The 26954-nt window shown below is 41.8% G+C and overlaps 1 protein-coding gene across 4 annotated transcripts in view; it reads left to right on the top strand.

The window, feature by feature from the left end:
• Positions 1-26954, top strand: part of efr3bb (EFR3 homolog Bb) — a 44427-nt gene that overhangs the window by 13203 nt on the left and 4270 nt on the right. For all 4 annotated transcript variants that reach the window (XM_083562482.1, XM_083562484.1, XM_083562483.1 and 1 more), the window contains 21 exons: positions 6666-6745; positions 7325-7452; positions 9391-9541; positions 10127-10248; positions 11066-11215; positions 13453-13587; positions 13662-13740; positions 14810-14945; positions 15831-15989; positions 16287-16398; positions 17651-17702; positions 19556-19728; positions 21221-21296; positions 21438-21599; positions 22018-22149; positions 22297-22364; positions 23182-23309; positions 24399-24490; positions 24596-24644; positions 26171-26277; positions 26371-26420. In XM_083562482.1, the coding sequence (XP_083418608.1) occupies positions 6666-6745; positions 7325-7452; positions 9391-9541; positions 10127-10248; positions 11066-11215; positions 13453-13587; positions 13662-13740; positions 14810-14945; positions 15831-15989; positions 16287-16398; positions 17651-17702; positions 19556-19728; positions 21221-21296; positions 21438-21599; positions 22018-22149; positions 22297-22364; positions 23182-23309; positions 24399-24490; positions 24596-24644; positions 26171-26277; positions 26371-26420 (2341 nt within the window). The remainder of the gene's footprint in view (positions 1-6665; positions 6746-7324; positions 7453-9390; positions 9542-10126; positions 10249-11065; positions 11216-13452; positions 13588-13661; positions 13741-14809; positions 14946-15830; positions 15990-16286; positions 16399-17650; positions 17703-19555; positions 19729-21220; positions 21297-21437; positions 21600-22017; positions 22150-22296; positions 22365-23181; positions 23310-24398; positions 24491-24595; positions 24645-26170; positions 26278-26370; positions 26421-26954) is intronic.

Here is a 26954-nt window from a genome sequence, read left to right as displayed (position 1 = left end):
AGGAGCCGAGTCCTGCTGCGAAGAGGCAACGAACACCATAGTGATCAGCAGAGAAGTTAATGATCAACATGAATCCACATTGTACACTGTATTTCCAAACAGTCTGTGTGTACTTAGCACTGTTCTGTGGATATGCTGATTTGATTGGTTAATCTGACAACTAATAAAAAAAGACCATTTCATCCATCCCTCCATCTGTTCACTCACTTACTCATTCACTCCTACTCTAATCTATTCATCCATCTTTTATCCATCTACTCACTTGTCCATGCATACATTTATATCCACTCATGCACTCATCCATTCATCCATCTATCCACTCATTCACTCACTCGTCCATCCAAAAATGTATCCTTTCATCCACTTACTTACACGTCTATCCACTCGTACATTTAACTACCCATCTATTTATTCATCCTATCACCCATACATCCACTCTCTCTATTTATCCATCTATCTATCCATCCACTAATTACTCATGCAATCATTTATTTATTTATTCATTTATCTGTCCACTCACTAACATACATTTTTGAATCCTCACAATCATCCATCCATCCACTTATACATTTTTGAATCCTCACAATCATCCATCCATCCACTTATACATTTTTGAATCCTCACAATTTTCCATCCATCCACTTATACATTTTTGAATCCTCACAATCATCCATCCATCCACTTATGCATGATTTATATAACTAGGTATAAAGCAGAGTACAGATGATTCCGTTCTGCTGTAAAGAGACAAACAAACGCCACAATGTTTGTTTTCTAAACACAAAATCCCCCCCCCCCCCCCAAAAAAAAAAAAAAAAAATATCTGAGTAAAGATTTCAGTGATCCTCCAGCTGCTCTTCCAACTTCCTCTCCTCTTTCATTATTTGGCAAAGTAGCATAACACGCAGTTTAATTAAGATGAGTAGGGAGTGGTGGGGGTGTAAAGAGACACTTGGACAAGAATAAGAAAATAATACAGGATGAGAAGGCTTCCAGTTTTCCATCAGTCATGTTGTGCCAGGAGCGAGTGGAGATGAGCAAGCTGGGGCAAAAAAGTAGGTGAATGAAGTGGGGTAAGGAGGAGAACTTATCCTTGGGATTAAAATAGAACTGCAGACGCAAGCGCAGACTCTGCAGTGCTCAATGCCAAACCCTTTCTCAGAGATGGTCCCTCAGTGACGTAGTTCAGAGAGAAGAGCTCAGCCACTCTTGTGTCTCCTTGAATGCATAATTATATTGTGGCGAGTTTCTTTTCGGGGCTAAAATATCAGCATGGAGATGTTCCAGGTCTGCTCTGAGGCAGACTGAAAGGACAAACCTGACTCATCTCTGCTGTCAAGCATCAGCCAACAGGAGCCAAATGTTTACCTGCATTTCAGCAGGGACAACTAGCAATTTTCACGACTTTGCTCAAGGTCATATGTAGGTGAAAGAGGTTCAGGTTGTAGGATTGTGTTGCTGCCATTTTTAAGCTGTTATATAAGTAGATGTTTAGACCTGAGGCAAGACTGAAATTAAAAAGGTGGTATTATATAACATAGAACATTTCAGGATATGCGGCTTCATAACAGGGGCCGATGTGATTCGCATCTCGATGCACAGACAACGAAACGATACATTTATGACTCATACAAAGCAGCTACTGATAAGAGACGCTTCAACACAACGCAATTCAATTGGAAAAAAATGCGACGCAGGTCAATACGGTATAATAGTTCGCTTTGATTTCTTTGACAGCAAGTCATCAATTTACTTAACTGCCTTCGGACTTCTAACACGTCTCTTTCACAAACACACCTTTGTAATGCAAAAAACAAAACAAAAGGTGACATAAAACCAGACGTTCTTTTCCTGTTGTGTGAGCAGGAAGTTACAGCTCTACCTCTGCCATGTTAATCTGTATTCTATGTGACTCTCAGGACACACCTCGGTCTCTGTAGCGTTGTAATGCCTCATGCAGCAGAGGAAGAAAAATCAATCTACATATCAAACATTGGTCTCAAATTATCGGCCACTTTCTAAATAATAAAAGTGGAGCGCATCTACTAATAATTATATATAATTAAAAAAATGTTTACCCATTGCAAATATGTTCAAAACGATGCATTTTGATACAAATACCAACTTTTTTTTTATATAACATCCCATTTCACACTTCGTCTCTATTCGCTCTTAGAAGAACCTCCACTCTTGTGGGAAGATGTTCCACTAGATTTTGTGGAGATTTGTCCTCATTCAGCTACAGGAAAGTAAAGGCAGGTGCTAATGTAGGTGAGGTAAGAAGGCCAGGGGTGCAGTTCATGTTCCTCCCAAGGGTTTTCAGTAGCTCTATAGCAGGAGATCTTCCACTCCATCCCATTTAATGCAGATCTTCATGGTGCTGGTTTTGTGCACCAGGGCATCAACATGAATTTTTGGGTCTCTGAAGGGAAGATTTCATCCTAGAGCATCCAGAAGTATCCTAAACAATTGGCTGGAAAAGTCAGGTGTCCCAATACTTCTGGGAATCTCAGCTGCTACAAATGGGCGGCTTTTATTTATTTATTTATTTATTTTTTGCATGGAATTCGAAACGGCCAAATCGAACACAACACCAATGACTCCTACATTAATACTGCTACTAGATTAAGATCGGATTTGAATGAGCCAAAGAGCTTTTCATTTAATTACAAACATCTGTTAGACCTCCAGCTCATAACATCTCTAATGCACGCTGCGAGACTCCGCAGTGGGAGCAGATGATTGGGTTTTAAAAGGAGATGGATTCGAGTGTCTTCAGCTTAATGGTAAAAAAAAAAAAAAAGGTGTAGGGTTTCCCCCGGTGGAAGCGGGAAACCATGAAAATAAATCCATTCTCTAGGGTAATATTAGTGCTTGTGTGTGGAATAATAGTCACTGGTAGTAATGAATGAATAGAAGATTTTGATGTGAATTGAGAACTCGCAGAGCTCTGACTCCAGGATGAGGAGAATATTAACATCTACAACTTCAAACACCTTTTAACAATCTTATCAAGATGCATTCAATTTACATTGTATGGCTTCAAGTATCGGGAAACCCGACATATGTGGTTCTTCTCCAAACTGTTACAACAAAGTAGGAGGCACACAATTGTACATGATGATGTTTGTGGATGCGGTAGCAGGACACTTGAACTAGGACTCCCACACCTGTCCCAGCATGACGATGTCGCTTTGCAGAAAGCCAGCTCCATGAAGATCTGCTTTCCATGGGTTGGAGTGGAAGATCTCCTGCTATAGATGAATTTGGGATGAATGTAAACAACACTCCAGGCCTCCTCACCTCAGTAGTCAAGTCAAGAAGCTTGTATTGTCAATAAAACCATATATATAGCTAACGCAGTACACAGTGAAATGAGACCGCGTTCCTCCAGAACCCTGGTGCTACATTAAACAACATAAAGCTACATAACGGAACACAGGGCTGAGGAGTAAAAGAAGTGTCCTCGCACATAAAGTGGCAAGTACCTGACACAAATCTCCACAACATCTAGTGGAACATCTCAGAAGAGTGGAGGTGTGGAATTGGGTGTTTGAAAAGCATGAACTTTATTTTCAGGTGTCCACATAATTTTGTCTCTGTAGTGTCTTATAGTATCAAGTCAAGTCAAGTCAAGTTTATTTGTATAGCGCTTTTCACAACAGACATTGTCTCAAAGCAGCTTTACAGAAAACAACAGTGAAGGTGAATGGTGTGCGTTTGTCCCTGATGAGCAGCCGTGGCGACAGTGGCAAGGAAAAACTCCCTTAGATGATATGAGGAAGAAACCTTGAGAGGAACCAGACTCAAAGGGGAACCCATCCTCATATGGGTGACATCAAAAGTTTGGTCATAAATCTTTCAACAATACAGAACAATTTGTGATCATCATAGATCCAGCATCAGCTTCTCCATGCCAGGGCCTTTAAACACTCGGCATCTACTTCTCCATGATCATCCATAGGTCCATAATCTTCACGAGGTGGGACGTGACTGGAGCTGGCCAAACCTCAGGAAGCCTCGGGATGGGGAGAGAAAGAGAAGCAGTGGAGAGGAATTAGCGTAGCTGCTGTTCATGATATTAACAGCACAAGTTGATAATGTGCATGTGATCAGATGTTCTGGAGCACAAGGTTGTGATGTGATGTGTGTGATGTGTGTTATGTGTAGGCTTTGCTAAAAAGATATGTTTTTAATCTACACTTAAACTGGGAGAGTGTATCTGAACCCCGAACACTGTCAGGAAGACTATTCCAGAGTTTAGGAGCTAAATGTGAAAATGCTCTACCACCTTTAGTGGACTTTGCTATTCTAGGAACTACTAGAAGCCCAGAGTTTTGAGATCTCAGGGAGCGTGACGGATTGTAGCGTGTTAAGAGACTGGATAGATACATGGGAGCCAAACCATTTAGTGCTTTATAAGTGAGTAGCAGTAGTTTGTAGTCTATTCGAAACTTAATAGGAAGCCAATGTAGGGACGATAAGATTGGGGTTATATGATCGTATTTTCTTGACCTAGTAAGAACTCTTGCTGCGGCATTCTGAACTAACTGAAGCTTGTTTATTAATGATGCAGGACATCCACCTAGTAATGCATTACAGTAGTCTATTCTAGAGGTCATAAACGCATGGACGAGCTTCTCTGCATCAGATATAGATAACATATTTCTTAGCTTAGAAATATTTCTAAGGTGAAAGAAGGCTGTTTTTGTAACTTGATTGATGTGATTTTTAAAAGATAAGTTGCTGTCTAAAATAACTCCCAGGTCTTTTACCGTTGAACTAGTAGTTACAGAACAACCGTCTAAATGCAGGCTGAGATGCTGGAGCTTCTGTGTACTATTTTTTGGGCCGATGAGCAAAATCTCAGTTTTATCAGGATTTAATAGCAGAAAGTTATGGGTCATCCAATCTCTTATTTCTTCAACACACTCAGTTATGCGAGCTAATTGAGCTGTATCGCCTGGTTTGGATGAAATATATAGCTGGGTATCATCAGCATAACAATGGAAGCTAATTCCATGCCTTCTAATAATATTTCCTAATGGAAGCATGTATATTGTAAAAAGCAGGGGTCCCAGAACTGACCCTTGTGGCACGCCATAATTTACTAGCATTATCCTGGATAGCTCTCCATTTAAATCTACGAAATGGTAACGATTGGACAGGTAGGATTTAAACCAGCTTAATGCCTGTCCCTGAATACCGATGTAATTCTGTAAGCGATCGAGGAGAAGATCATGATCTATAGTGTCGAACGCAGCACTAAGATCTAGTAAAACTAATAGGGAGATGTAGCCTTGGTCTGAAGCTAAAAACAGGTCGTTAGTGATTTTAACTAGAGCAGTTTCTGTGCTATGATGGGGCCTAAAACCTGACTGAAACTCTTCAAAGATATTGTTCTCCTGCAAGTGGTTACATAGCTGGGCAGCGACAATCTTTTCTAAAATCTTAGACATAAATGGGAGATTTGAAATTGGTCTGTAATTCGATAGCGTGTTTGGATCCAGATTAGGTTTTTTAATGAGGGGCTTAATAACTGCTAACTTGAGGGATTTAGGGACATGACCTAACGATAGTGAGGAGTTAATAATATTTAAAAGAGGCTCACCAGCTGTATATAACACTTCCTTCAGTAGTTTAGTGGGAATTGGATCTAACTGACATGTTGTTGATTTAGCTTTCATAATAGCATCATACAGCTCTTCCTGTCCTATACATGTAAAACAGTGTAGTTGTGGGGTTGTAAGTACGATTGTCTCTTTCGAGACAAGTATCTTTCGATGATAAAATGCTTAAAGTATTTAACAAAAAAAATGACGAACAAATTGTGAAATTTCATTTTGTTCATGCTGCAAAAAAGAAAGCTAAAATGTTTATCTGATAGTAAAAATGTAGGTGTGATACTTTATGATGCTTTAAACTAGAGGTTGAGCGATAGCTAGGTTTGGATCCTACTTGCCGATAACCGAGAGTTTTTAAAATTAAAACTGGTTTTAAAAAAATGACCATCCATCCATGTAAGGATGTTGGGGGAGGTGGTAGCTCAGGGGTTAATGCATTGGCCTTTGGATCAGAAGGTCACAAGTTAAAAAATAAAACATAAAAAAATGTGCTAAATAAAATATTAATATATTATATATTTAATAAATTATAAATAATAAATATGACTTTCTCCGTGCAGCATGCAGTCTCGCATGTAAAAACAACGTGGCATCAGTGATCCGCCTCTAGAGGCCGCTCTTCTAACGACAGAGGACTGTAAGCCGTTCCAGTTGCAGACGCAACCCGGAAAAACTATCGCTCTGGATTTTTGCCGATTTAATCAACAAAAGCGACTTCTGTTTTACAGTGTGCAGCATCTGTTAAATGCAAAACCAGTCCAAACAAACTGGATCCTATATCAGTGGTCATTTGAGCTGGTCACGAGTGATATAGCGAGCGTCACCGAGTAAATGTGCGTGTAACCGAGCCCATTGCATTTGTACCAAATGTGTAATATCGAACTGCTGGCTAACCTTTATTTAAAATGCTCAAGGTCTTTTTGTGATGTGAATAGATTTTTGTAAGCCTCTTACACACGAGATTTTCCCGTGGGGTTTTGATGATTGTCTGATGTTTTTCCATATCTACTATCTCTCTCTTTGTCTCTCTTTCTCTCTCAGGGGTGTGTGGTTGCTGCTGTGGGGCTTTCAGGCCCCGCTACAAGAGGCTTGTTGACAACATCTTTCCCGAAGATCCAGAGGTAAGACACCATTATTTCCTGTTCCTTCCCAGCATGTCATATTCACACAGGTTGCCTGATCCTCTTATTATACACTAGAGAAGAGAAAATCCCTTTTTAGATCCTGGCCATAAGGTTCATGCTTCTTGAGCATCCCATCCCATTCCATTCTAATTTGCGCTTATAATAAGCTTTACTCTCTAGGGAAGATGTTTCACTAGATTTGTGTGGAGATTTGTTCTCCTTTAGACACTAGGGTGTTGGTAAAGTCAGGCACTGATGGAGGTGAGGAGGCCTTGGGTGCTGTCAGTGTTCACATTCATCCAGCAGGAGATCTTCCACTCCACCCCATGTAAAGCATATCTTCCTGGGGATGGCTTTGTGCACAGGGACATTGTCATGCTGGAACAGGTTTTTGGTCTTTTAGTTCATGTGAAAGGAAAATTTCATGCTCCTGCATGCTTTTCCTACTTTTTGTGGAAGAACCAGATATAGCTGGTAACCTCGTGTCCCAATACCTTTAGCCCTAGGGTGGATCATTTTTAGTCCTTGATAACCCATCTTTAAAAGAGCACAAACATCTCACCTTGTTATTTCTAGGACGGGTTGGTGAAGGCCAACATGGAGAAGCTGACCTTCTACGCTTTGTCTGCTCCAGAGAAGCTGGACCGAATCGGAGCCTACCTGTCTGAGAGACTGTGCCGCGATGTGGCCAGACACCGATACGGGTAAGAGAATGGAATTTTGACAAGGGAATTCCGTTTCCTTTATCTTAAAATGCCATAAATTGTTGGTCTTCAACCAAGAGTCTGTGATCCCTAGTGGTCTGCGGCGGTATTGCAGGGGGTTTGCTAATTAATTTTAAATAACACGCAATTTTTGTTTGAAAAATAAACATGGGTAAAACATTAAAGATAAGATATTTCATTAAAAAAATATAATTATTATATTGAAGTTTATTACAATTATAGCTGAAGCTTATGTAAATGACTAATAGTCCACCTGATAGTAAAAAGAAAATGTATGAAACTACAAAGCTATGAAATTAGAACACAACTGTGAGCAACTTAAAAAATTGTGAATTTAATTGGAAAATATATATTTATGATGCATAAATCTTTTTAAAAGATATGAAAATATACTGACAATAATGCATATACAACAACATAGTTCTAATTGTCTTAACATAATACAGGGGGGTGCAAAAAGAATGCATGTTTTTCAAATAAGTGCAACTTTGTTGATTTTAAATATGAATTTTTTTAATTAACACCAAAACAATCTTTAGTAAATGCAGTTTTATTTATTTAACATTGATTATTTAATTATGGACAATTATATCGGAAGGGGTAACTGGTATTGTATGAGGAAGTCTGGTGTGTCAGAGAAGTATGTGAGGGTGGTGCAGGACATGTATGCGGACAGTGCGACAGCAGTGAAGTGTGCAGTAGGAATGGTGGAGGTTGGACTGCATCAAGGATCGACTCTGAGCCCTTTCCTGTTTGCAGTGGTGATGGACAGGCTGACGGACGAGGTCAGACAGGAGTCTCAATGGACTATGATGTTTGCTGGTGATATTGTGATTTGTGGTGAGAGTAGGGAGCTGGTTGAGAAGAGCCTGGAGAGGTGGTGGTACATGCTGGAGAGAAGGGGAATGAAAGTCAGTAGGAGTAAGACAGAGTACATGTGCGTAAATGAGAAGGAGGGCAGTGGAGTGATGCGGTTGCAGGGAGAAGAGGTGGAGAAGGTGGAGGAGTTCAGGTACCTGGAATCAACAGTGCAAAGTAATGGAGAGTGTGTTAGAGAAGTAAAGAAAAGAGTGCAGGCAGGGTGGAGTGGTGGAGAAGAGTGATAGCAGGAGTGATTTGTGATAGAAGAGTATCTGCGAGAGTGAAAGGTAAAGTTTATAGGACTGTGGTGAGACCTGAGATGTTGTATGGTTTAGGGACAGTGGCATTGAGTAAAAGACAGGAGGTGGAGCTGGAGGTAGCAGAGCTGAAGATGTTGAGATGTTCATTGGGAGTGACGACGATGGACAGGATTAGAAATGAGTTTATTAAAGCGATAGCGCCTGTAGGATTTTGAAAACAAGGTGAGGGAGGTGAGATTGAGATGGTTTGGACATGTGCAGAGGAGGGACATGGGGTATATCAGTAGGAGAATGCTGAGGATGAAGCCACCAGGAAGGAGGAAAAGAGGAAGACCAAGGAGGAGGTTTATGGATGTGGTGAGAGAAGACATGCAGGTAGTTGGTTTAAAAGAAGGAGATGGGACAGGGGGATATGGAGACGGATGATCTGCTGTGGCGCCCCCTAATAAGAAAAGCTAATATGATTGGTTTTTACTAATATCAGTGGCTGTGTTTGCTTCTTTTGTATTAGGGCGTCCCTGCTCCATGCCTCTATCGAATAAGAGGTGTGAGAGCCCAGCCATAAGTGTAAATGTTACAAATAAATTGAAATAAATAACAGTACCGAATCATGAAAATGTGATAAATACAATTAATATGAGTATAATAATTCTTACATTAATAAATTATAAGTAAGAAATATAGCGCTCTCCGTGCAGCGTGCAATCTCCTGTGTAAAAATAACAGCATGTAGCTGATTTATTTATTGTCTGTCTTTCTTTCTTTCTTTCTTTCTCTCCCTTTTTTTTCGTCTCAGGTACGTGTGCATTGCGATGGAGGCTCTGGATCAGCTGCTGATGGCATGCCACTGTCAGAGCATTAACCTGTTCGTAGAGAGTTTCTTGAAGATGGTGCGCAAACTACTAGAGGCCGACAAGCCCAACCTGCAGATCCTGGGAACCAATTCGGTATGCGCCGTTTGTGCACCGAGACGTCTCTTCTGCCGGTGTTCAGAGTTTGGGTGATCTCTCAAGGGTTTTCTCTGATGGTTAGATGGTGGCTGATTTTTGCTTCTACAATTGTTGAGTTTGGATCAATTTATTTACAGCTTGGTTTTAACCTTCTGGCAGAGGTAAACCTGGGTGCTTGTCAGTGAGAGTGATCTAAAGAGTTCGGTGAGGGGAAAAAGTGAGGGATAGAGAGAGCGATTGAGTGATGATGAGGGAGTCACATGGATAGAGTGATGATGAGGGAGTGACGTGGAGAGAGTGAGTGAGAGCAAGAATGATTTACTGAGTGACTGAAGAGGAGAAGGCGAGTGAGTGAGACAGAACTAGAAATGTCTGGAATACTTTTGGTCTCACAGCTTATCAGTCATTTCTGCTCAGGAGGAAGCGACTCTTCATCAGCTCCAATTTGTAAGAACATGTCGCTGCATGCAATTGGAACCTCGTTATTGCGTTATTGTGTGATGATGACACGCTGTGCGTTCATGTGGAGAAATCATCTCTCAACGAAAAGCCTCTTTGATCTGTTCGATTTTCCTTTCTCAGTTCGTCAAGTTCGCCAACATCGAAGAGGACACGCCCTCGTACCACCGCAGCTACGATTTCTTCGTGTCGCGCTTTAGCGAGATGTGTCACTCCAACTTCGAGGATCCGGACGTTCGCACCAGGTGAGAAAAGACGATCGCTTCGTCTACAAACATTGTTAGAAACGTTCACATCGTGGCAGATGAAATGCGAACATCAGACATCACGCGATTTTTCCACGCCGAAGTTTCAAAAGTATGTGGACACCTGACTGTAAGGTTGTGTGCGTTTTCAACATCACAGTCTACATTTCCTGTTAGAATAAGCTCCACTTTGCTGGGAAGATGTTCCACAAGATTTATTTATTTATTTATTTTTAGATATTTGTGCTCACAACGGTGTCTGTAAACTCAGGTACTCTTCCAGCTCTAAATTCTTCCACCCATATCTGGTTCTTCCACAAACTTGAAGGTGCACAGTTTTATAGGATGTCTTTGAAAGCATTTTATTCCCTTCACTTTAAGTAGGAGACCCGAACCCGTCCCAGCATGACAATACCCCTGTGCACAAATCCAGCTCCAAGAAGATACGCTTTACATGGGTTAGAGTGGAAGATCTCCTGCTGTAGAGCTCTTAAACACCTTTGTGATAACTGTAAACGCTGACTGCACCCCAGGCCTCCTCACCTTCTCACCTACATCAGTACCTGACTTTATTAACACTCTTGTAGCTGGATAATTCTTTACAGAAATCTAGTGGAACATCTTCCCAGAAGAGTGGAGGTTCTTCTAAAAGCAGATGGCTATCAGAAGATCTAGATAGATAGATGGATCTTATGGTCAGATGTCCACAAACTTTTGTCCATATAGAAAAAGTGGATTAATTGACAGGGGAGGCGTGTTGCTGTTACAGACGAGATTTCGTTTAGATCTTGTCTGACTTTGGGAATGTTTGGATCAGGATCCGCATGGCCGGTATTAAAGGGCTGCAGGGCGTAGTGAGGAAAACGGTCAACGACGAACTGCAGGCGAACATCTGGGATCCGCAGCACATGGACAAGATCGTACCATCCCTGCTGTTCAACCTGCAGTCTGGAGAAGGCACAGAGAGGTGAGGGTTTTGTATCTAAATCTTTTCTTCTTCTGCACCTTCCAAAGCTTTAGCAGTCACGCTAACGTCACGCTCGTTGATCTCTGGCTAGCAGTCGGTGGTAGGGATTTGAACTCGCAACCTTTTGCTCAGAAGTCCAAAGCCTTTATCGATGAAATAACACTTCCCTTTGATACATGAGGACAACGATCTTTACAGAATATCAGATAATACCACTGCGTGGTAGGATTCCAGTGGGTCCTGTAATACATCCTTCCGACTTTTTTTATTTTTATTTTTTCATCCAAGTTCCCGATTTGTGATCAGATAACATTTTTGTTGTCCATATCCATTTCCATTTAAGGATTTTTTTCCTCCTTAGAGACGGGTGATTAATGATGATGCAACGTCTGAAGCTGGGAAGAGATCGAGACTGGTTTTGTTTACCAGAAAGTAATTTAGAATAGTTTAGATATTTTACACAATTAAAAATAAGAGTACACAGCAATACCGTGTTTCCAGCGTTCTTCTGGAAATCTTCTTTTTGAAGCGCATCAAGCACCTTCAGCGACCTTCGCCCCAGATCTTCATCTACAGAAAAGGGGCAAGGTTCGCAGGAGCCGAATCTGGCGAGTGCCGAAGTGAGATCATGTTGTTTCAGGGAGAAACTCGCATGTGAGGAGAGCTCGGTGATGTGGCAACCCACGTGGTCAGAATAGATGTACACAGGATGATGTCTTTTGGCACACTGATTTACGAAGGTCGGTGCTCCCTGTGACTGTGCGTGCAGCCTTGTGCTGCCATCTATTGGCGAGTTACAAAACTTAGTCTCGAAATCTTTTGATACCACCTCGTACAAGAAGTTCCCTCCATGTCATGGGGGACATTACGTTCACGTTGAAAAATTAAAATATCTGAAAATAAAGATGCAGAGAGCTGATCAAGGTTTGATTCTTCCCACCATTGTGTTCTTTCCCGCTGCGTTTTCCCGTCCATGTGACCACTGCCGGGCGTAATTACAGCGCTGGAGGAGATGTTAATTACTCCTATTCTGCTGTTTGAAGTGCTAATTGCCTCTTACTGTAAACGGCAGCTTATGATTAACTCCTCCTCGAACGTCATTATAAAGGGAACAGAGGATGCAGTAAGTGAGGGTTCACTTCGGGTATTTGTCTCGTAGGCACTTCTTTTGCTCAAACGCTCACGTCAGTGAGTTGATTCTTGTTTTTGTTTTTACTTTTCCGGGGGTCAACAACCTTTTGTACAAGACAAACCATTTACGTCCTCAGTTGCTAAGTTTTACACTTGAATTGGGATTTTTTATTATTTAAATCGCTGCACCAGGTATCTGGTAACACGAGGAACGTGAATGTGATCCAGAAACCATAAAAACAGGTGTCGTATGTAAATATGGATCACAGCTCTTAATTGAACACATAATAAATAATAGTGTATGTATAACTTTCTCCAGAACGTTCCTGCAACCACAGCTTGGTTCTGGGTTATGATCTAGTGGTTAGGAACCTCTCCTTTACTCGATAGTGTTCCTTATGTTCCAGTTTTTAAAATGGCCCATTCCACAATGCTACTGAATTCTTCGTTCTGATTGGTCGGAGGATTTTGGTTACAGCAGCTCAGGCAGTTGTATAAACTTTACACTTCAGTCACTTTAAAAGGAACGCTTATCAACCTGCTCATCTGGCATTAGAGCGATTCAAAACAATCGTTCAGATACATGTCAAAAACCTTTTTCACGTCCTGAGATGATTTTCTTACCACCACAGTTATTAAGTTATTACTTGTAAATTTCCCATTGGGATCCATCCATCCATCCATCCCACATTCTTCCTGCGGTCAAATCGTATTTATTTATTATTATTATTGCAGTCGAAAATGAATCTTACATGGAAGACTCGTTCTGTTTCAAACCTCAATCATCTCCTCAGAATCGTCTCCGCAGGTGGAACCATCAGGAGTTCAGGAAGCGAGCGGGGGGACGAAAATAGTCTGCTGAATAAATGATGGAAAATTGGCTAGATTTTCCATACACACACACACACACACACACTCAGGACGCGAAGGGAAGACGCTGTGATCTCACACTGAGCAGCGCTGGAAGCCTCGAGCTAATCATGAGCTTTTAATTAATCTCTGAGCTCCTTATCATGGCAGATGAAATCAGATGAAGTCACTTGCGCTCATTTCATTACTGACGGCTCGTCTTTTACTTTTATCTCTCTCTCTCTGTGCGTATGTAGTCGTTCCCCGTCTCCGCTGCAGGCCACTGAGAAGGAGAAGGAAAGCCCAGCCGAGCTGACGGAACGCTGCTTTCGAGAGCTGCTGGGCCGCGCCGCCTACGGCAACATCAAGAACGCCGTCACTCCCGTCCTCATGTAAGAGTCTTTCTGTTTCATCCGTCGCGTTTCTCTTCATATTCATTTGTTCTTTCTCTCCTCTTTCCTTCTAGGCATCTTGATAATCACTCTCTGTGGGAAGGAAAAATGTTTGCAGTGCGCTGCTTCAAGATCATCATGTACTCCATACAGGTGAGGCGTTCGCCTGTCAGGAGGGGCGTCCTTTTCCCTTTTCTTACCAATTAAATAGATCATTCTATTCATTTGAGAACAATGTACTGAATGAGTAATAATTCTGTATATAAGACTCGAGACTGCGTGTTTAGAGGCTGCATTTATTCGGCTTTTGTGTCTCATTGCTTTAAAAAAATAGTGTTTCCTTAAAGTATGCGCCGCAGCCCTCTAGTGGTGAACAACGGCATGACAAGTGTGGCGCAATGAAGAATCTTTTTGTTGTTGTTGTTCTTTTAACTTCATTCATTTTTCTATTAAAAATAAAATTCATACACTCCAATCAACCACAAACAAAAATTCATTGATGCAATCAATGTAAAAGTCAATTTAAATATCTTCAATTAAGGGTACCAAACACAAATTTTTCTTTTCTTTTTTTTAATGCTGTTTGATGTTATTGATTAAAAAATTTTGGGGGGGTTAATGGAGGACTGGTGGTGTTTAAAAATCCCCCCCTTTCCAAAATGGGGGAATATCAGAAACGCACTATATGAACAAAAATATGTGGACACCTGACCACCTGCTCATTTGCTGTTACAGTAACCTCCACTCTTCTGGAAAGATGTTTCAGTAGATTTTTGTGGAGATTCATTCAGCCACAAGGGTGTTTAGTAAAGTCAGATACTGATGTAGGTGAGAAGTTGAGGAGGCCTGAGGTGCAGTCAGCCTGAAAAACATTCATCCCAAAGGTGTTCAATAGCTCTAGAGCAGGAGATCTTCACATTTCATTCCAGTGCATCCTGTACAATTTTGCAGTTCAGACTTTGCAGGAACAATTTGAAGAAGAACCACATATGGGAGGAAATGGCAGGTGTACCAATACTTTTGGTCAAAGTGTTTTTAAATGGCAGCCTCAAAAAGAAGAAAAGAGTTGGATTTGTTGGTACAGCTGATGAACATGGATGAATGTGTAATGATGATTAAGACTAAGTCTATTTTCTCTTTTTTTATCTCCTCCTTTCTCTGTGTGTGTGCGTGTGTGTGTGCGTGTGTGTGTGTGTGTGTGTGTGTGTGTGTGTGTGTTCAGTCTCAGCACTCACACCTGGTTATCCAGCAGCTTCTGGGTCACCTGGATGCGAACAGTAAGACGTCGGCGAGGGTGCGGGCCGGGATCGTGGAGGTTCTCCTGGAGGCAGCTGCGATAGCATCCAGCGGATCCGTGGGTCAGTTTTCCCATTTTTTTTCAGCAGTTCATGAACTTGTCCCTTTAGTTGAACAAGGAGACCCAAACCAGTTCCAGCATGACCATGCTCTTGATTAATGGGTATAGGAGTAGAAGATCTGTTGTAGAGCTCCAGCCCCATCGAACGCCTTTGGGGTGAATGTGAACGATGACTGCACCCCAGGTCTCCTCACCTTCTCACCTACCTGCCTTTACTAACACTCTTGTGCTTGAATGAATCTCCACACAATCTAGTGGAAGGTCATTATAACAGCAAATGAGGATTTGATGTACATGATGATTATCGTGAAACTCTCTCATCTTATCCACTAGAGGGCGGCGTTTCCTTTTCATAACTTCATCCGTCCTGCTCAAGGCTTGTAATTTATTACTGTGCCCTTTTTTTTTAAGCGTCTGGAGCTCAGGCTGCTTATATAAAAACCATAAATATATACACTGAATCTGATTTTAGTGAAATTGAGTCACAGAGCGTTACATTTCCATATAATGCATACGTTGTTGCATCGTAAAATATACGATCCAATTATTATTATTATTTATTTATTTATTTATTTATTTATTTATTTATTTTTATATAATATGCTAACGGGGTCCAGAACAGGATCTAATTTGAGGTTTAGGCTCATTTTTTATCTTGTGAGGGTTGAAGTATTGGTGCTACTTGTATGTCCGAAGTATTCGCTGAAAGCAGAATGAGTCAAGGAAAAGACCAAGTGAATGCACCGTGTGTGAACCCGTGTGTGAACCCGTGTGTGAACCCGTGTGTGAACCCGTGTGTGAACCCGTGTGTGAACCCGTGTGTGAACCCGTGTGTGAACCCGTGTGTGAACCCGTGTGTGAACCCGTGTGTGTGTGTGTGTTTTAGGCCCCACTGTGCTGGAGGTGTTTAATACTCTCCTCAGGCACCTGAAGCTCAGCGTGGACTACGAGCTCAGCGGATTTTACGACTCCACCGGCACAGGCAACAAAACGGTTAACGAGCATGAAGAGAGGCAGCTCCAGGAAGCCGTTATAAAGACCATAGGTACGTGTGTGTGTGTGTGTGTTTACATAATTGCAGTGTCAGGCAGTGCATTTCTCCCCCTGCCTGAATCAATCCACCTCTTCATTATGATTCCACGAAGGACAACGTGATTGGACGCCTGCTAGAGGGCCTCGGAGTTGCCAACTTTGATATCTGATTGGTTAACGCAACAGGCTTTGAGCAACACGTGCATTGGGCCGACGAGACCAAAACTGTGAACCGAACCATGGAGTAAATTATTCTGTATAAATAGATTTTTACATGAATTAATTTCTGCCGTGTGTCTGTCATTCGTAGGTTCTTTTGCCAGCACGCTGCCTACGTATCAGCGCTCTGAGGTGATGCTCTTCATCATGGGGAAGATCCCGATTCCAGGAATGCACTTCACACTGCCACCCACAGGCTCTGGGTGGGTACTGCGGTCTGTGCATACCGTATTTTTTTCGGACTATAAGCCGCTACTTTTTTCCTCATGTTTTGAACCCCACGGCTTAAACAACGAAGCGGCTAATTTATGGATTTTTCCTGGGTTTTTCCCGGTTTCACAAACTTCAAGCCAAAAAACTGAACCACACAGCATTAGACCAATTAAATTTCCAAACGGAAACGATAAAACACACCTCACCTGTGTTCTGAGCTGCACGGCATCGGGAGAAAAAACTTTCACCGATGGTGATTTTTAAACGCACAACGATGCCAAAAGATAAACTCCCGAGAGAACTAGTTGTGAAAGGAAGGAGGAAGACAGTGAACAATGACTTTCTTGGTCGGCTACTGTTTAGATACAAGCCGTTGTAACGCGTTGAGTCTGGGTGAAGGGAGAGCTCACAACAGAAATCATATAAGCACAGACAGGTTTCCAAAACTCGTGCTTTTTTATTTTTCTTGGCAACAGCGTTACGGGTTAGTCAAAGAAACTTAGAAATGAGCATCAGAAAATTATAAGGACATAATCCTCAGTCTCTCACACACACACACACACAGTAATACTGGCAGAATGCAGTGATGTGCTGTTCCCAAAATGCCGCTCTGCTCTTAAAGGAGCCACAACATATTTCACCCGTTACATCGTGTTACAGACACTCTCTTCCTGTAAAGCCTGTCAAAATAAAATCTAGTAAAGTATCAAAAATGTAAACATAAGTGCCCCTCTAAAAAAATTAAGTATTGCATATTCATAGTCTTTATACAGATTGTGGTTGGGAATATGATCCAGCTCATGAACATGATCATTAATGTGAGTGTGTGTGAACACATCTAGCTTTTGCGCTGATCGAGTTTTCTGTGCATATATCCATTAATGCTAATTTATTAAATACATTTGGTTTGATCAGGACGTGTGTCTTCTTTCCATGCGTACACCAAAAGTTTGTGGACACCCGAGCACAAGATGTGTGGGTTTTTTTTTTTTTTTTTCCTTTTCCATCCCGCTCCACATTTAGTCCCTATTTGCTGATCCTCCACTCTTCTGGGAAGATGGTCCAGTTGAGATTTGTGGAAATTAATTAAATTAATGTCAAGTCAGGTGTCCTAATACTTTGTCATGTAGGTGTAACATGAAAAGGAGGGAAAATCGTGAAAAAAGTGCCTAAAGAATGTAATTGATCACATGATAAAATATTATATCCGGGAGCTAAAAGTGACCTGGTTGTGTTTTCCAGGTCTGAGGGTGACAGGATGATTCAGGTGATGTTGCTGAAGTCTCTAAGACAGGTAGGATCTCTGTAAACTAAAACAATCGATAGTTTTTCCGGGTTGTGTCATAGAGTACGAGAGCGGCCAATAGAGGCAAATCACTGTGTGATATATATATATATATATATATATATATATATATATATATATATATATATATATATATATATATATATATATATATATATATATATATACAGTGAGGAAAATAAGTATTTGAACACCCTGCTATTTTGCAAGTTCTCCCACTTAGAAATCAGGGAGGGTCTGAAATTGTCATTGTAGGTGCATGTCCACTGTGAGAGACATAATCTAAAAAAATAAATCCAGAAATCACAATGTATGATTTTTTAACTATTTATTTGTATGATACAGCTGCAAATAAGTATTTGAACACCTGAGAAAGTCAATGTTAATATTTGGTACAGTAGCCTTTGTTTGCAATTACAGAGGTCAAACGGTTCCTGTAGTTTTTCACCAGGTTTGCACACACTGCAGGAGGGATTTTGGCCCACTCCTCCACACAGATCTTCTCTAGATCAGTCAGGTTTCTGGCCTGTCGCTGAGAAACACAGAGTTTGAGCTTCCTCCAAAGATTCTCTATTGGGTTTAGGTCTGGAGACTGGCTAGACCACGCCAGAACCTTGATATGCTTCTTACAGAGCCACTCCTTGGTTATCCTGGCTGTGTGCTTCGGGTCATTGTCATGTTGGAAGACCCAGCCTCGACCCATCTTCAATGCTCTAACTGAGGGAAGGAGGTTGTTCCCCAAAATCTCGCAATACATGGCCCCGGTCATCCTCTCCTTAATACAGTGCAGTCGCCCTGTCCCATGTGCAGAAAAACACCCCCAAAGCATGATGCTACCACCCCCATGCCTGGACATGTGCTGGTTTAAGCAGGGGAACCTTCCGTGCCATGCATGATTTCAAACCATGACGTCTTAGTGTATTACCAACAGTAACCTTGGAAACGGTGGTCCCAGCTCTTTTCAGGTCATTGACCAGCTCCTCCCGTGTAGTTCTGGGCTGATTTCTCACCTTCCTTAGGATCATTGAGACCCCACGAGGTGAGATCTTGCATGGAGCCCCAGTTCGAGGGAGATTGACAGTCATGTTTAGCTTCTTCCATTTTCTAATGATTGCTCCAACAGTGGACCTTTTTTCACCAAGCTGCTTGGCAATTTCCCCGTAGCCCTTTCCAGCCTTGTGGAGGTGTACAATTTTGTCTCTAGTGTCTTTGGACAGCTCTTTGGTCTTGGCCATGTTAGTAGTTGGATTCTTACTGATTGTATGGGGTGGACAGGTGTCTTTATGCAGCTAACGACCTCAAACAGGTGCATCTAATTTAGGATAATAAATGTAGTGGAGGTGGACATTTTAAAGGCAGACTAACAGGTCTTTGAGGGTCAGAATTCTAGCTGATAGACAGGTGTTCAAATACTTATTTGCAGCTGTATCATACAAATAAATAGTTAAAAAATCATATATTGTGATTTCTGGATTTTTTTTTTTAGATTATGTCTCTCACAGTGGACATGCACCTACGATGACAATTTCAGACCCTCCATGATTTCTAAGTGGGAGAACTTGCAAAATAGCAGAGTGTTGAAATACTTATTTTCCTCACTGTGTATATATATATATATATATATATATATATATATAAAATATATATTTTTTTTATTAATTGTGGATCTAATTGTTTTGATTTATTTGCAGTGTTGCTTTTTGTTTCAGTTTAAATGCATGCCTTTTATTTTGCTTATTATTTATATATGTGTGTGTGTGTGTGTGTGTGTGTGTGTGTGTGTGTGTGTGTGTGTATGTATGTACTGAGCCTGTGACTCTAATGCTTCTCTGCCTGGTCAGGTGACCTGCGGCTTCCAGAGCACCAACATGCTGACGGCTATGCCCAGCTCCTTCCTGGACCCGCTCCTGTCCTTCGCCCTGCTGGAGGACCCACAAATCCGTCTGCTGGTCCTCGAAATCCTTGTCAGCCTCATCGATCGCCATGCCAACCTCCCCAAGTTCACCACCATCAGGTTTGTGTAGAGAGACGTGAAAAAAGACTGCAAAATCCCCTGTGGCTTTACTGCAAATTAAAATTCCAATTGAAAGAAACTGGAATGTATAATGAAGTCGATACCATTCATCGTATCATGAAGGCAGTATTGTGAGTTCAGTATTATGGATCATATTGTAATCATATCGCATATTATTATAATATAAAGCATATTTGGTGTATCGTGATTTAAGTATCGTTAAGCCAGTATTGTGGATCATATCGTGAAGCCAGGATTGTGATGCTAGTATTATAAATTCAGTATCGTGGAATATATCATGAAGCCAGTATTGTGGATCATATCGTGCAGTCAGTATCGAATCGTGCAGTCAGTAGAGAGGATCGTATCGTGCAATCAGTATCGAATCGTGCAGTCAGTAGAGAGGATCGTATCGTGCAGTCAGTATCGAATCGTGCAGTCAGTAGAGAGGATCGTATCGCGCAGTCAGTATCGTATCGTGCAGTCAGTAGAGAGGATCGTATCACGCAGTCAGTAGAGAGGATCGTATCGCGCAGTCAGTAGAGAGGATCGTATCGCGCAGTCAGTAGGGAGGATCGTATCGCGCAGTCAGTATCGTATTGTGCAGTCAGTAGAGAGGATCGTATCGCGCAGTCAGTATCGTATCGCGCAGTCAGTAGAGAGGATCGTATCGCGCAGTCAGTAGAGAGGATCGTATCGCGCAGTCAGTAGAGAGGATCGTATCGCGCAGTCAGTAGAGAGGATCGTATCGCGCAGTCAGTAGAGAGGATCGTATCGCGCAGTCAGTAGAGAGGATCGTATCGCGCAGTCAGTAGAGAGGATCGTATCGCGCAGTCAGTAGAGAGGATCGTATCGCGCAGTCAGTAGAGAGGATCGTATCGCGCAGTCAGTAGAGAGGATCGTATCGCGCAGTCAGTAGAGAGGATCGTATCGCGCAGTCAGTAGAGAGGATCGTATCGCGCAGTCAGTATCGTATCGCGCAGTCAGTAGAGAGGATCGTATCGCGCAGTCAGTATCGTATCGCGCAGTCAGTAGAGAGGATCGTATCGCGCAGTCAGTAGAGAGGATCGTATCGCGCAGTCAGTAGAGAGGATCGTATCGCGCAGTCAGTAGAGAGGATCGTATCGCGCAGTCAGTAGAGAGGATCGTATCGCGCAGTCAGTAGAGAGGATCGTATCGCGCAGTCAGTAGAGAGGATCGTATCGCGCAGTCAGTAGAGAGGATCGTATCGCGCAGTCAGTATCGTATCGCGCAGTCAGTAGAGAGGATCGTATCGCGCAGTCAGTAGCAAGGATCGTATCGTGCAGTCAGTAACATAGAATGCATCATGAAGTGAGTATCGGGAATGGAATGGTAAATTAAAAGACAGTATTGTGAATGGAATCAATAAACCAGTATCGGGAATCGAATACATGACACACGCACAAGTACCTGTGAAAGAGATGTTACTACAGAAACTATAAAGATTCATGTATCACCTGTCTTTCTGTAGCATCATCTCAGATATTTCCGTGCTGAAACTCAAGATGGAGAAGTGTTCCCGTCAGGACAACCTGTTCATGAAGAAGGTACAACCCCAACCACTCATCATTCTCTCCAGTGATGTAGTGTGAGGTGATTTGCCACATTGAGGTCATTTGTGTGTGTGTGTGTGTGTGTGTGTGTGTGTGTGTGTGTGTGTGTGTGTGTGTGTGTGTGCACGCTTGCAGCACGCGCAGCAGCTCTACAGACACATCTACCTGTCGTGTAAGGAGCAGAGCAGCACGCAGCCACACTTCGAGATGCTCTACTCTCTCCTTGCTTTGATCAGCATGGAGCTTGCTAACGAAGAGGTGCTGGTGGATCTCATCCGCCTCGCTCTGGCCCTGCAGGTGAGACGGCAAGAGGGCAGGACACGTCTTCTCTTTAAACCCTGACACTGAGAAAGGAGCAATTCGATTCAAGAGATTGGAGTCTGTGCTTTATCTCTCCACCTGTCTCTCTCTCTCTCTCTCTCTCTCTCTCTCTCTCTCTCTCTCTCTCTCTCTCTCTCTCTCTCTCTCTCTCTCTTTTTTTTTTTTTTTTTCTTTTGTCAATCAGATTAAAATCTAGCAAAGAAATCGCAAGCATAGTAATTCTGTTAACCAGACCACTAAAAAACTGATCTGATGATGGTGGCCTTGTCGGTTAGGTCTTTGATTCTTTAAGAGAAATGTAATAAATGTAATATAGCTGCTGTAGTGCAAGTGATAACAGGAGCTAGTTATGTGGATGGGATGTAACACTTCTGTCTTTATTGTGTGTGTGCAGGAATTGGCTTTGGTCAGCGAGGAGATGCTGCCGGTGTTTAACCGCTGCGCTGTTCACGCTCTCTCTGCTGCCTACCTCAACCTCATCTGCCAGCTCACCACCTTGCCCACCTTCTGCCAGCATGTCCACGAGGTCAGTGCTGTGGAGCTCTCAGACCTCCAACATCGCATCCTGCACACAGCACAGAGACGAGCGCACACACCACCACCACTTGTTTAGGAGGAGAAATACAGTGCTGTCTAATTGTGTGTGTGTGTGTGTGTGTGTGTGTGTTTGCAGGTGATCGAGATGAGACAGAAGGAATCACCATTTCTTTTACCAGAAGATGTCTTTATTAAAAATCCAAAGTAAGTTCACTGTGTCTGTCTGTCTCTCACTTTCTATCTGTCTGTCTTTCAGTCTGTTTGTCTGTCTATCTGACTGTCTGTCTGTGTCTCTCCTTCACACTGTTTTTGTCTGTCTGTGTCCCTCACACTCTGTTTTTGTCTGTCTCACTCTGTCTTTCTGCCTGTCTCTCACTCTGTCTGTCTGTCTGTCTGTCTCACTCTGTTTGTCTCTCACTGTCTTTCTCTCTGTCTCTCTCTCACTTTGTCTTTCTCTAGCTGTGTTTGTCTCTGTCTGTCTGTCTCTGTCTGTCTGTCTCTTAAAGGAAATAACAGTATAAAAAGTATAGAAATATTTGCAGCATGGAGGAAAAAGGAAAAAAGCATAGGAAAATGAATACAAGAAAAATAAAGGAAAGAGAAAAATGGGAAGGACGGATGGATGGTCTGTAACCCACACATGCTGGATTTCTTATTTTTATATCAAATTTTTGAAAATATTTTTTCCCGACTGAATTTGTAACTTTTGAGAGTGTGTGTGTGTGTGTGTGTGATGCATGTTGTGTGTTGTCTGACTGACCTCGTCTATTAGTGATCCGGAGCCCATGAGTCACTCAGCCTCGATCACATCAGCTTTTAGCCTCACGTCTCCCGTACAGAGCTCTGAATGGAGACGTTAATGGCTGACCTTCAGATCCGGAAGCTTTTACGGTTTCCTCTCGCTTCGGTCGAGCCGCTGACTCGGGCCTTTGTTTCGGTGAAGATGTAACCTTGTTTGTGCAGGAAGAAAGAAAAGAAGGCGTTTGTTTTTATCGCGTGTGTCGATGTGTTGATGCGACAGGGTTCCAGAAACGCTGCAGAAGCCAGCAGGAGAACTGCTGTTCCTGCAGGCGAAGATCGCAGAGGTGCTGGGAGGAAGTGGCTATAACACAGAGAGACTCGCTACACCTTACGTCCCTCAGTTCACAGGTACGGGGAGATCACGCTAACATGCTACTGTAGGCAGGTCACGGTTTCATACTGTTTTATCGTCTCCTCTTATGGAAATACAGCGAACTGAAATGGTCCTGATTCGAAACAGTTTGGGAGTTTGGAAAGGATCTTGCGTCTGATTGGCTCGTGAGAGACGGAAAAAAATTGTGTGGGGGTGGAGGTGAAGTCAGGGTCCTTTAATGGCTTTTAAACAGCGAATGAAAGGGAATGTAGGAAAAATCAAAGGAACGAAAGACGATTGTACAGAAAAAATGAATGACAGAAAGAGAGAGGGAAAGTAAAGGAATGAAAGGGATAGAAGAAAAAATCGAAGGAATGAAAGATGTTTGGAAAGGAAGGGAGAGAGAAGGAAGGATGCGATGGAAGGAAGGAAGGAAGGAACAGTTGGGAAGGAGGAAGGAAAGAAAGAAAGCGATGGCAGAAAGGAATGAAGAGATGAATGGAAGAAGAGAATGAAGGAAAGAAGAAATTACTAAAAAGAAAAGCATGAAGGAATAGATGGAAGGAAAGATGGGTGGAAGAGATGTGATAAAGGAAGGAAGAAATGGAAAAGGAATGAAGAATTGAATGACAGAAAAGAATGAAGGAAGGAAGAGTTGGTAGGGAGAAAGGAAAAAGGGAAGAGATGAAAGGAGAGAGGAATGAAGAAATGAATGAAAGATGAAAATATAAGGAAACAAATAGGGGGGAAATATGGAAGAAAGAAAGTGATGGGGAAAAACAAAGGTAGGATGGATGGAAGTAAGAAATCGGTGAAGGAAGGAAGAGAGGCAGGAGTAAAAGCAAATAAAGAATGAAAGACAAAAGAATAAAGGAAAATGGGGGAAATAAAATGAAGTAAAAAAAAAAAAAAAGAAAGAATGGGAGGAACGAAGGAGGGAAGCAGAGAACAGTATGGAGGAATGGAAGAGTGTAGTAACAACAGTTACATACGACAGAGAGAATGAAGGAAAGAAAATAATGAATAATAGAAAAAAAGGTTTTTGGTGGTCACGTGACTAAAATCACGTCATGCTTTTCAAACAATTCAGGGTTTCTTTTTTTTTTTTTTTCTTTTTTCCCCAGATGAAGACAGACTCTCAAAGAGAAAGAGTATCGGAGAAACCATCTCTCTCCAGGTGGAGGTCGAGTCCAGGAACAGTCCAGAGAAAGAGGAGGTCAGGAACACACACACACACACACACACACACACACACACACACACACACACACCTCCTGTAAGTGCTTACTAACCCCAGTGTGGGTTTTCTTCTGCACCACAGAGAACTCCAGCTGAGGAAATCACATTTGAGGCACTTAAGAACGCCATCGGTGAGTTCACTCGTTCACTTCGCAAACGTTTTCCTGCTTTTAGCACACAGCGTACGGATCACAGGCTGCTTTCTCACACACACACACACACACACACACACACACACACACACACACACACACACACACACACACACACAGGGAAAAACATGACATAGAGGATGGGAATTGCAGTCTCGTCTGGTTTCAGATAAATACAAGGAGAGATGTTTAAGTCTGGAGAATGGACGGATCTCAATCCATTCATCATTACTGATAAAAGCACAATACAGCACAAAACATGGACAAGTCCCGCCCACTTTCAGCTGAAATCTCCAATCACTGATCCCCCCCCCCCCTTTTTTTTTTTGTGCTTGCCTGACTTTTTCTGGTAGTTAAAAAAAAAAAAACTTTGATGGGGGGGGGGGAGAGTGAAATTCAATAAAGATGAAAAGAACAATGATGGGAGTGTATGGAGTGTATAAATCTGGACTTATTACAAGCTCGGAAAAGAACAAAGGAAGAACTTAAGTGGAACAGAAAAATAAGGGAGAGAAAACTAAAGGAAGTGAATCGATGTATGGATAAAGGAATGAGGAAAGAACGATATAGGAAGAAAGAAATGGAATAGAATGTAGGGATAGGGAAAAAAAGAAAGAAGAAAAGAAAATAAAGAAGGGTGAAGGAAAGAAGGAAATTAATTAAGAAAGATGAGAAAGAAAGGGAGGATAAAGCAATGGAAAAAAATTTAAAAGAAGCAAAGAAAATCGAGAAGGAAGGAAGGAAAGAGAAAAAGAAGTAAGAGGTTAGATAGAAAGGTAGAAAGACAGAAACTAAAGAAGAAAAAAATAAGGTGGAAGGAAGAAAAGGAAAGGGGAAGAAGGAAATTGATGAAAGGAAAGAAAGAAAGAAAGAAAGAAAGAAAGAAAGAAAGAAAGAAAGAAAGAAAGAAAGAAAGAAAGAAAGAAAGAAAGAAAGAAAGAAAGAAAGAAAGAAAGAAAGAGATGTAGGGGTAGAAATACAGCGGGGTGGACGGAAAAAAGACAGTGAGGGGGAAAAAAAGAAGAAAAGAAAAAAATAAGGAAGAAAGCAGGGGAAAAAAAAGAAGGAAGGGGTTGGAAAGAAAAAAAGACAAAGAAACTGAAGAAGAAAGAGAAATAATGTAAAAGGAAGGGAAAAGAAAGAAAAAAGGAAATTAATTAAGAAAGATGTGAAAGAATTAAAAGTAATTATGAAAAAGAGAGAAATAAAGAAAAAAAAAAAGCAATAAAGTGAAACAACAAAAAAGAAAGACTTAAAGAAAGAAGCAGAAAGAAGAGAAAAGACGAGAAGAAAATAAAATAAGGGGGAGAGAGAGGAAAAACAAAAGTACAGAAGAAAGGAATATGGGTGCCAATACTTTAGCACTATATGGGACACCTGCATGCATTCCTAATAATAATAATAATGTTGTTATTTGTGTTGTTAATAAGTTGTAATCTCGGGGGATGTGTGCGTGCGTGTGTGTGCGTGTGTGTGTGTGTGTGTGTGTGTGTGTGCGCACACAGTGGACAGTGTAGGGATGGAGGAGCAGGAGCGGGAGAGGAGAAGGCAGGTGGTGGAGAAGTTCCAGAAGGCCCCGTTCGAGGAGATCGCAGCACACTGTGGAGCCCGAGTGAGGATTTTTCCCCTCATCTTTAGAACCGTGCAGAATCTGTTCCTTCACTCCATTTCTCACCTGCTTCTGTTTCTGTTTCTCCCTCCTTAGGCCACAATGCTGCAGAGCAAACTCAGTCAGATCTTCGAAATCACAATCAGGTGGGTTACAGCGTCACGTGCAAACGTGCGGGAAATAAAGAACAGCAACTCAAATTCACGCACAACATGCAGCCTTTTCTGTCTTTCTCAAATAATTCACATGCAAAAAAGAGGTTTATTAAGGAAAGAAAGAAAGAAGGATGAGGAGAAAGAGAAGGCGGGAAGAATAAGGGGGGGGGGGGGCGAACGAAGGAGCGAAGGAACGAAGAAAATAAGGATTGAAAAGAAGGAAAAATGGAACGAACTAAAGAATGTTGGAAGGATGGAAAGAATAAAAGAAGGAAGAAAAGAAAGAAAGAGAGGGGAAGGAAGGATTGGGGAGAACGAAAAAAAAAGGAACAAATGAAAGAAGGTTGTTGTTTTATTGATAATGCATACAACAGAATGGCGTACTTGTTCCTGTAGTCTGTCGGAAAAGTAGGAAATGATCTAAGGATGGAGTGACATGTAAGAAAGAACTGAGGAAGGAAAAGAAAAGAAAAAAGGAATCGATGAACGGATTCAGAAAGGATGAGAATGAACAAAAAAAAAAAG

This window comes from Silurus aristotelis, assembly GCF_946808225.1.
Source record: "Silurus aristotelis genome assembly, chromosome: 15".
NCBI classification, from domain to species: domain Eukaryota; kingdom Metazoa; phylum Chordata; class Actinopteri; order Siluriformes; family Siluridae; genus Silurus; species Silurus aristotelis.
Note: the sequence above shows the minus strand (reverse complement) of the source record. Positions and strands in the feature narration are given on the sequence as shown.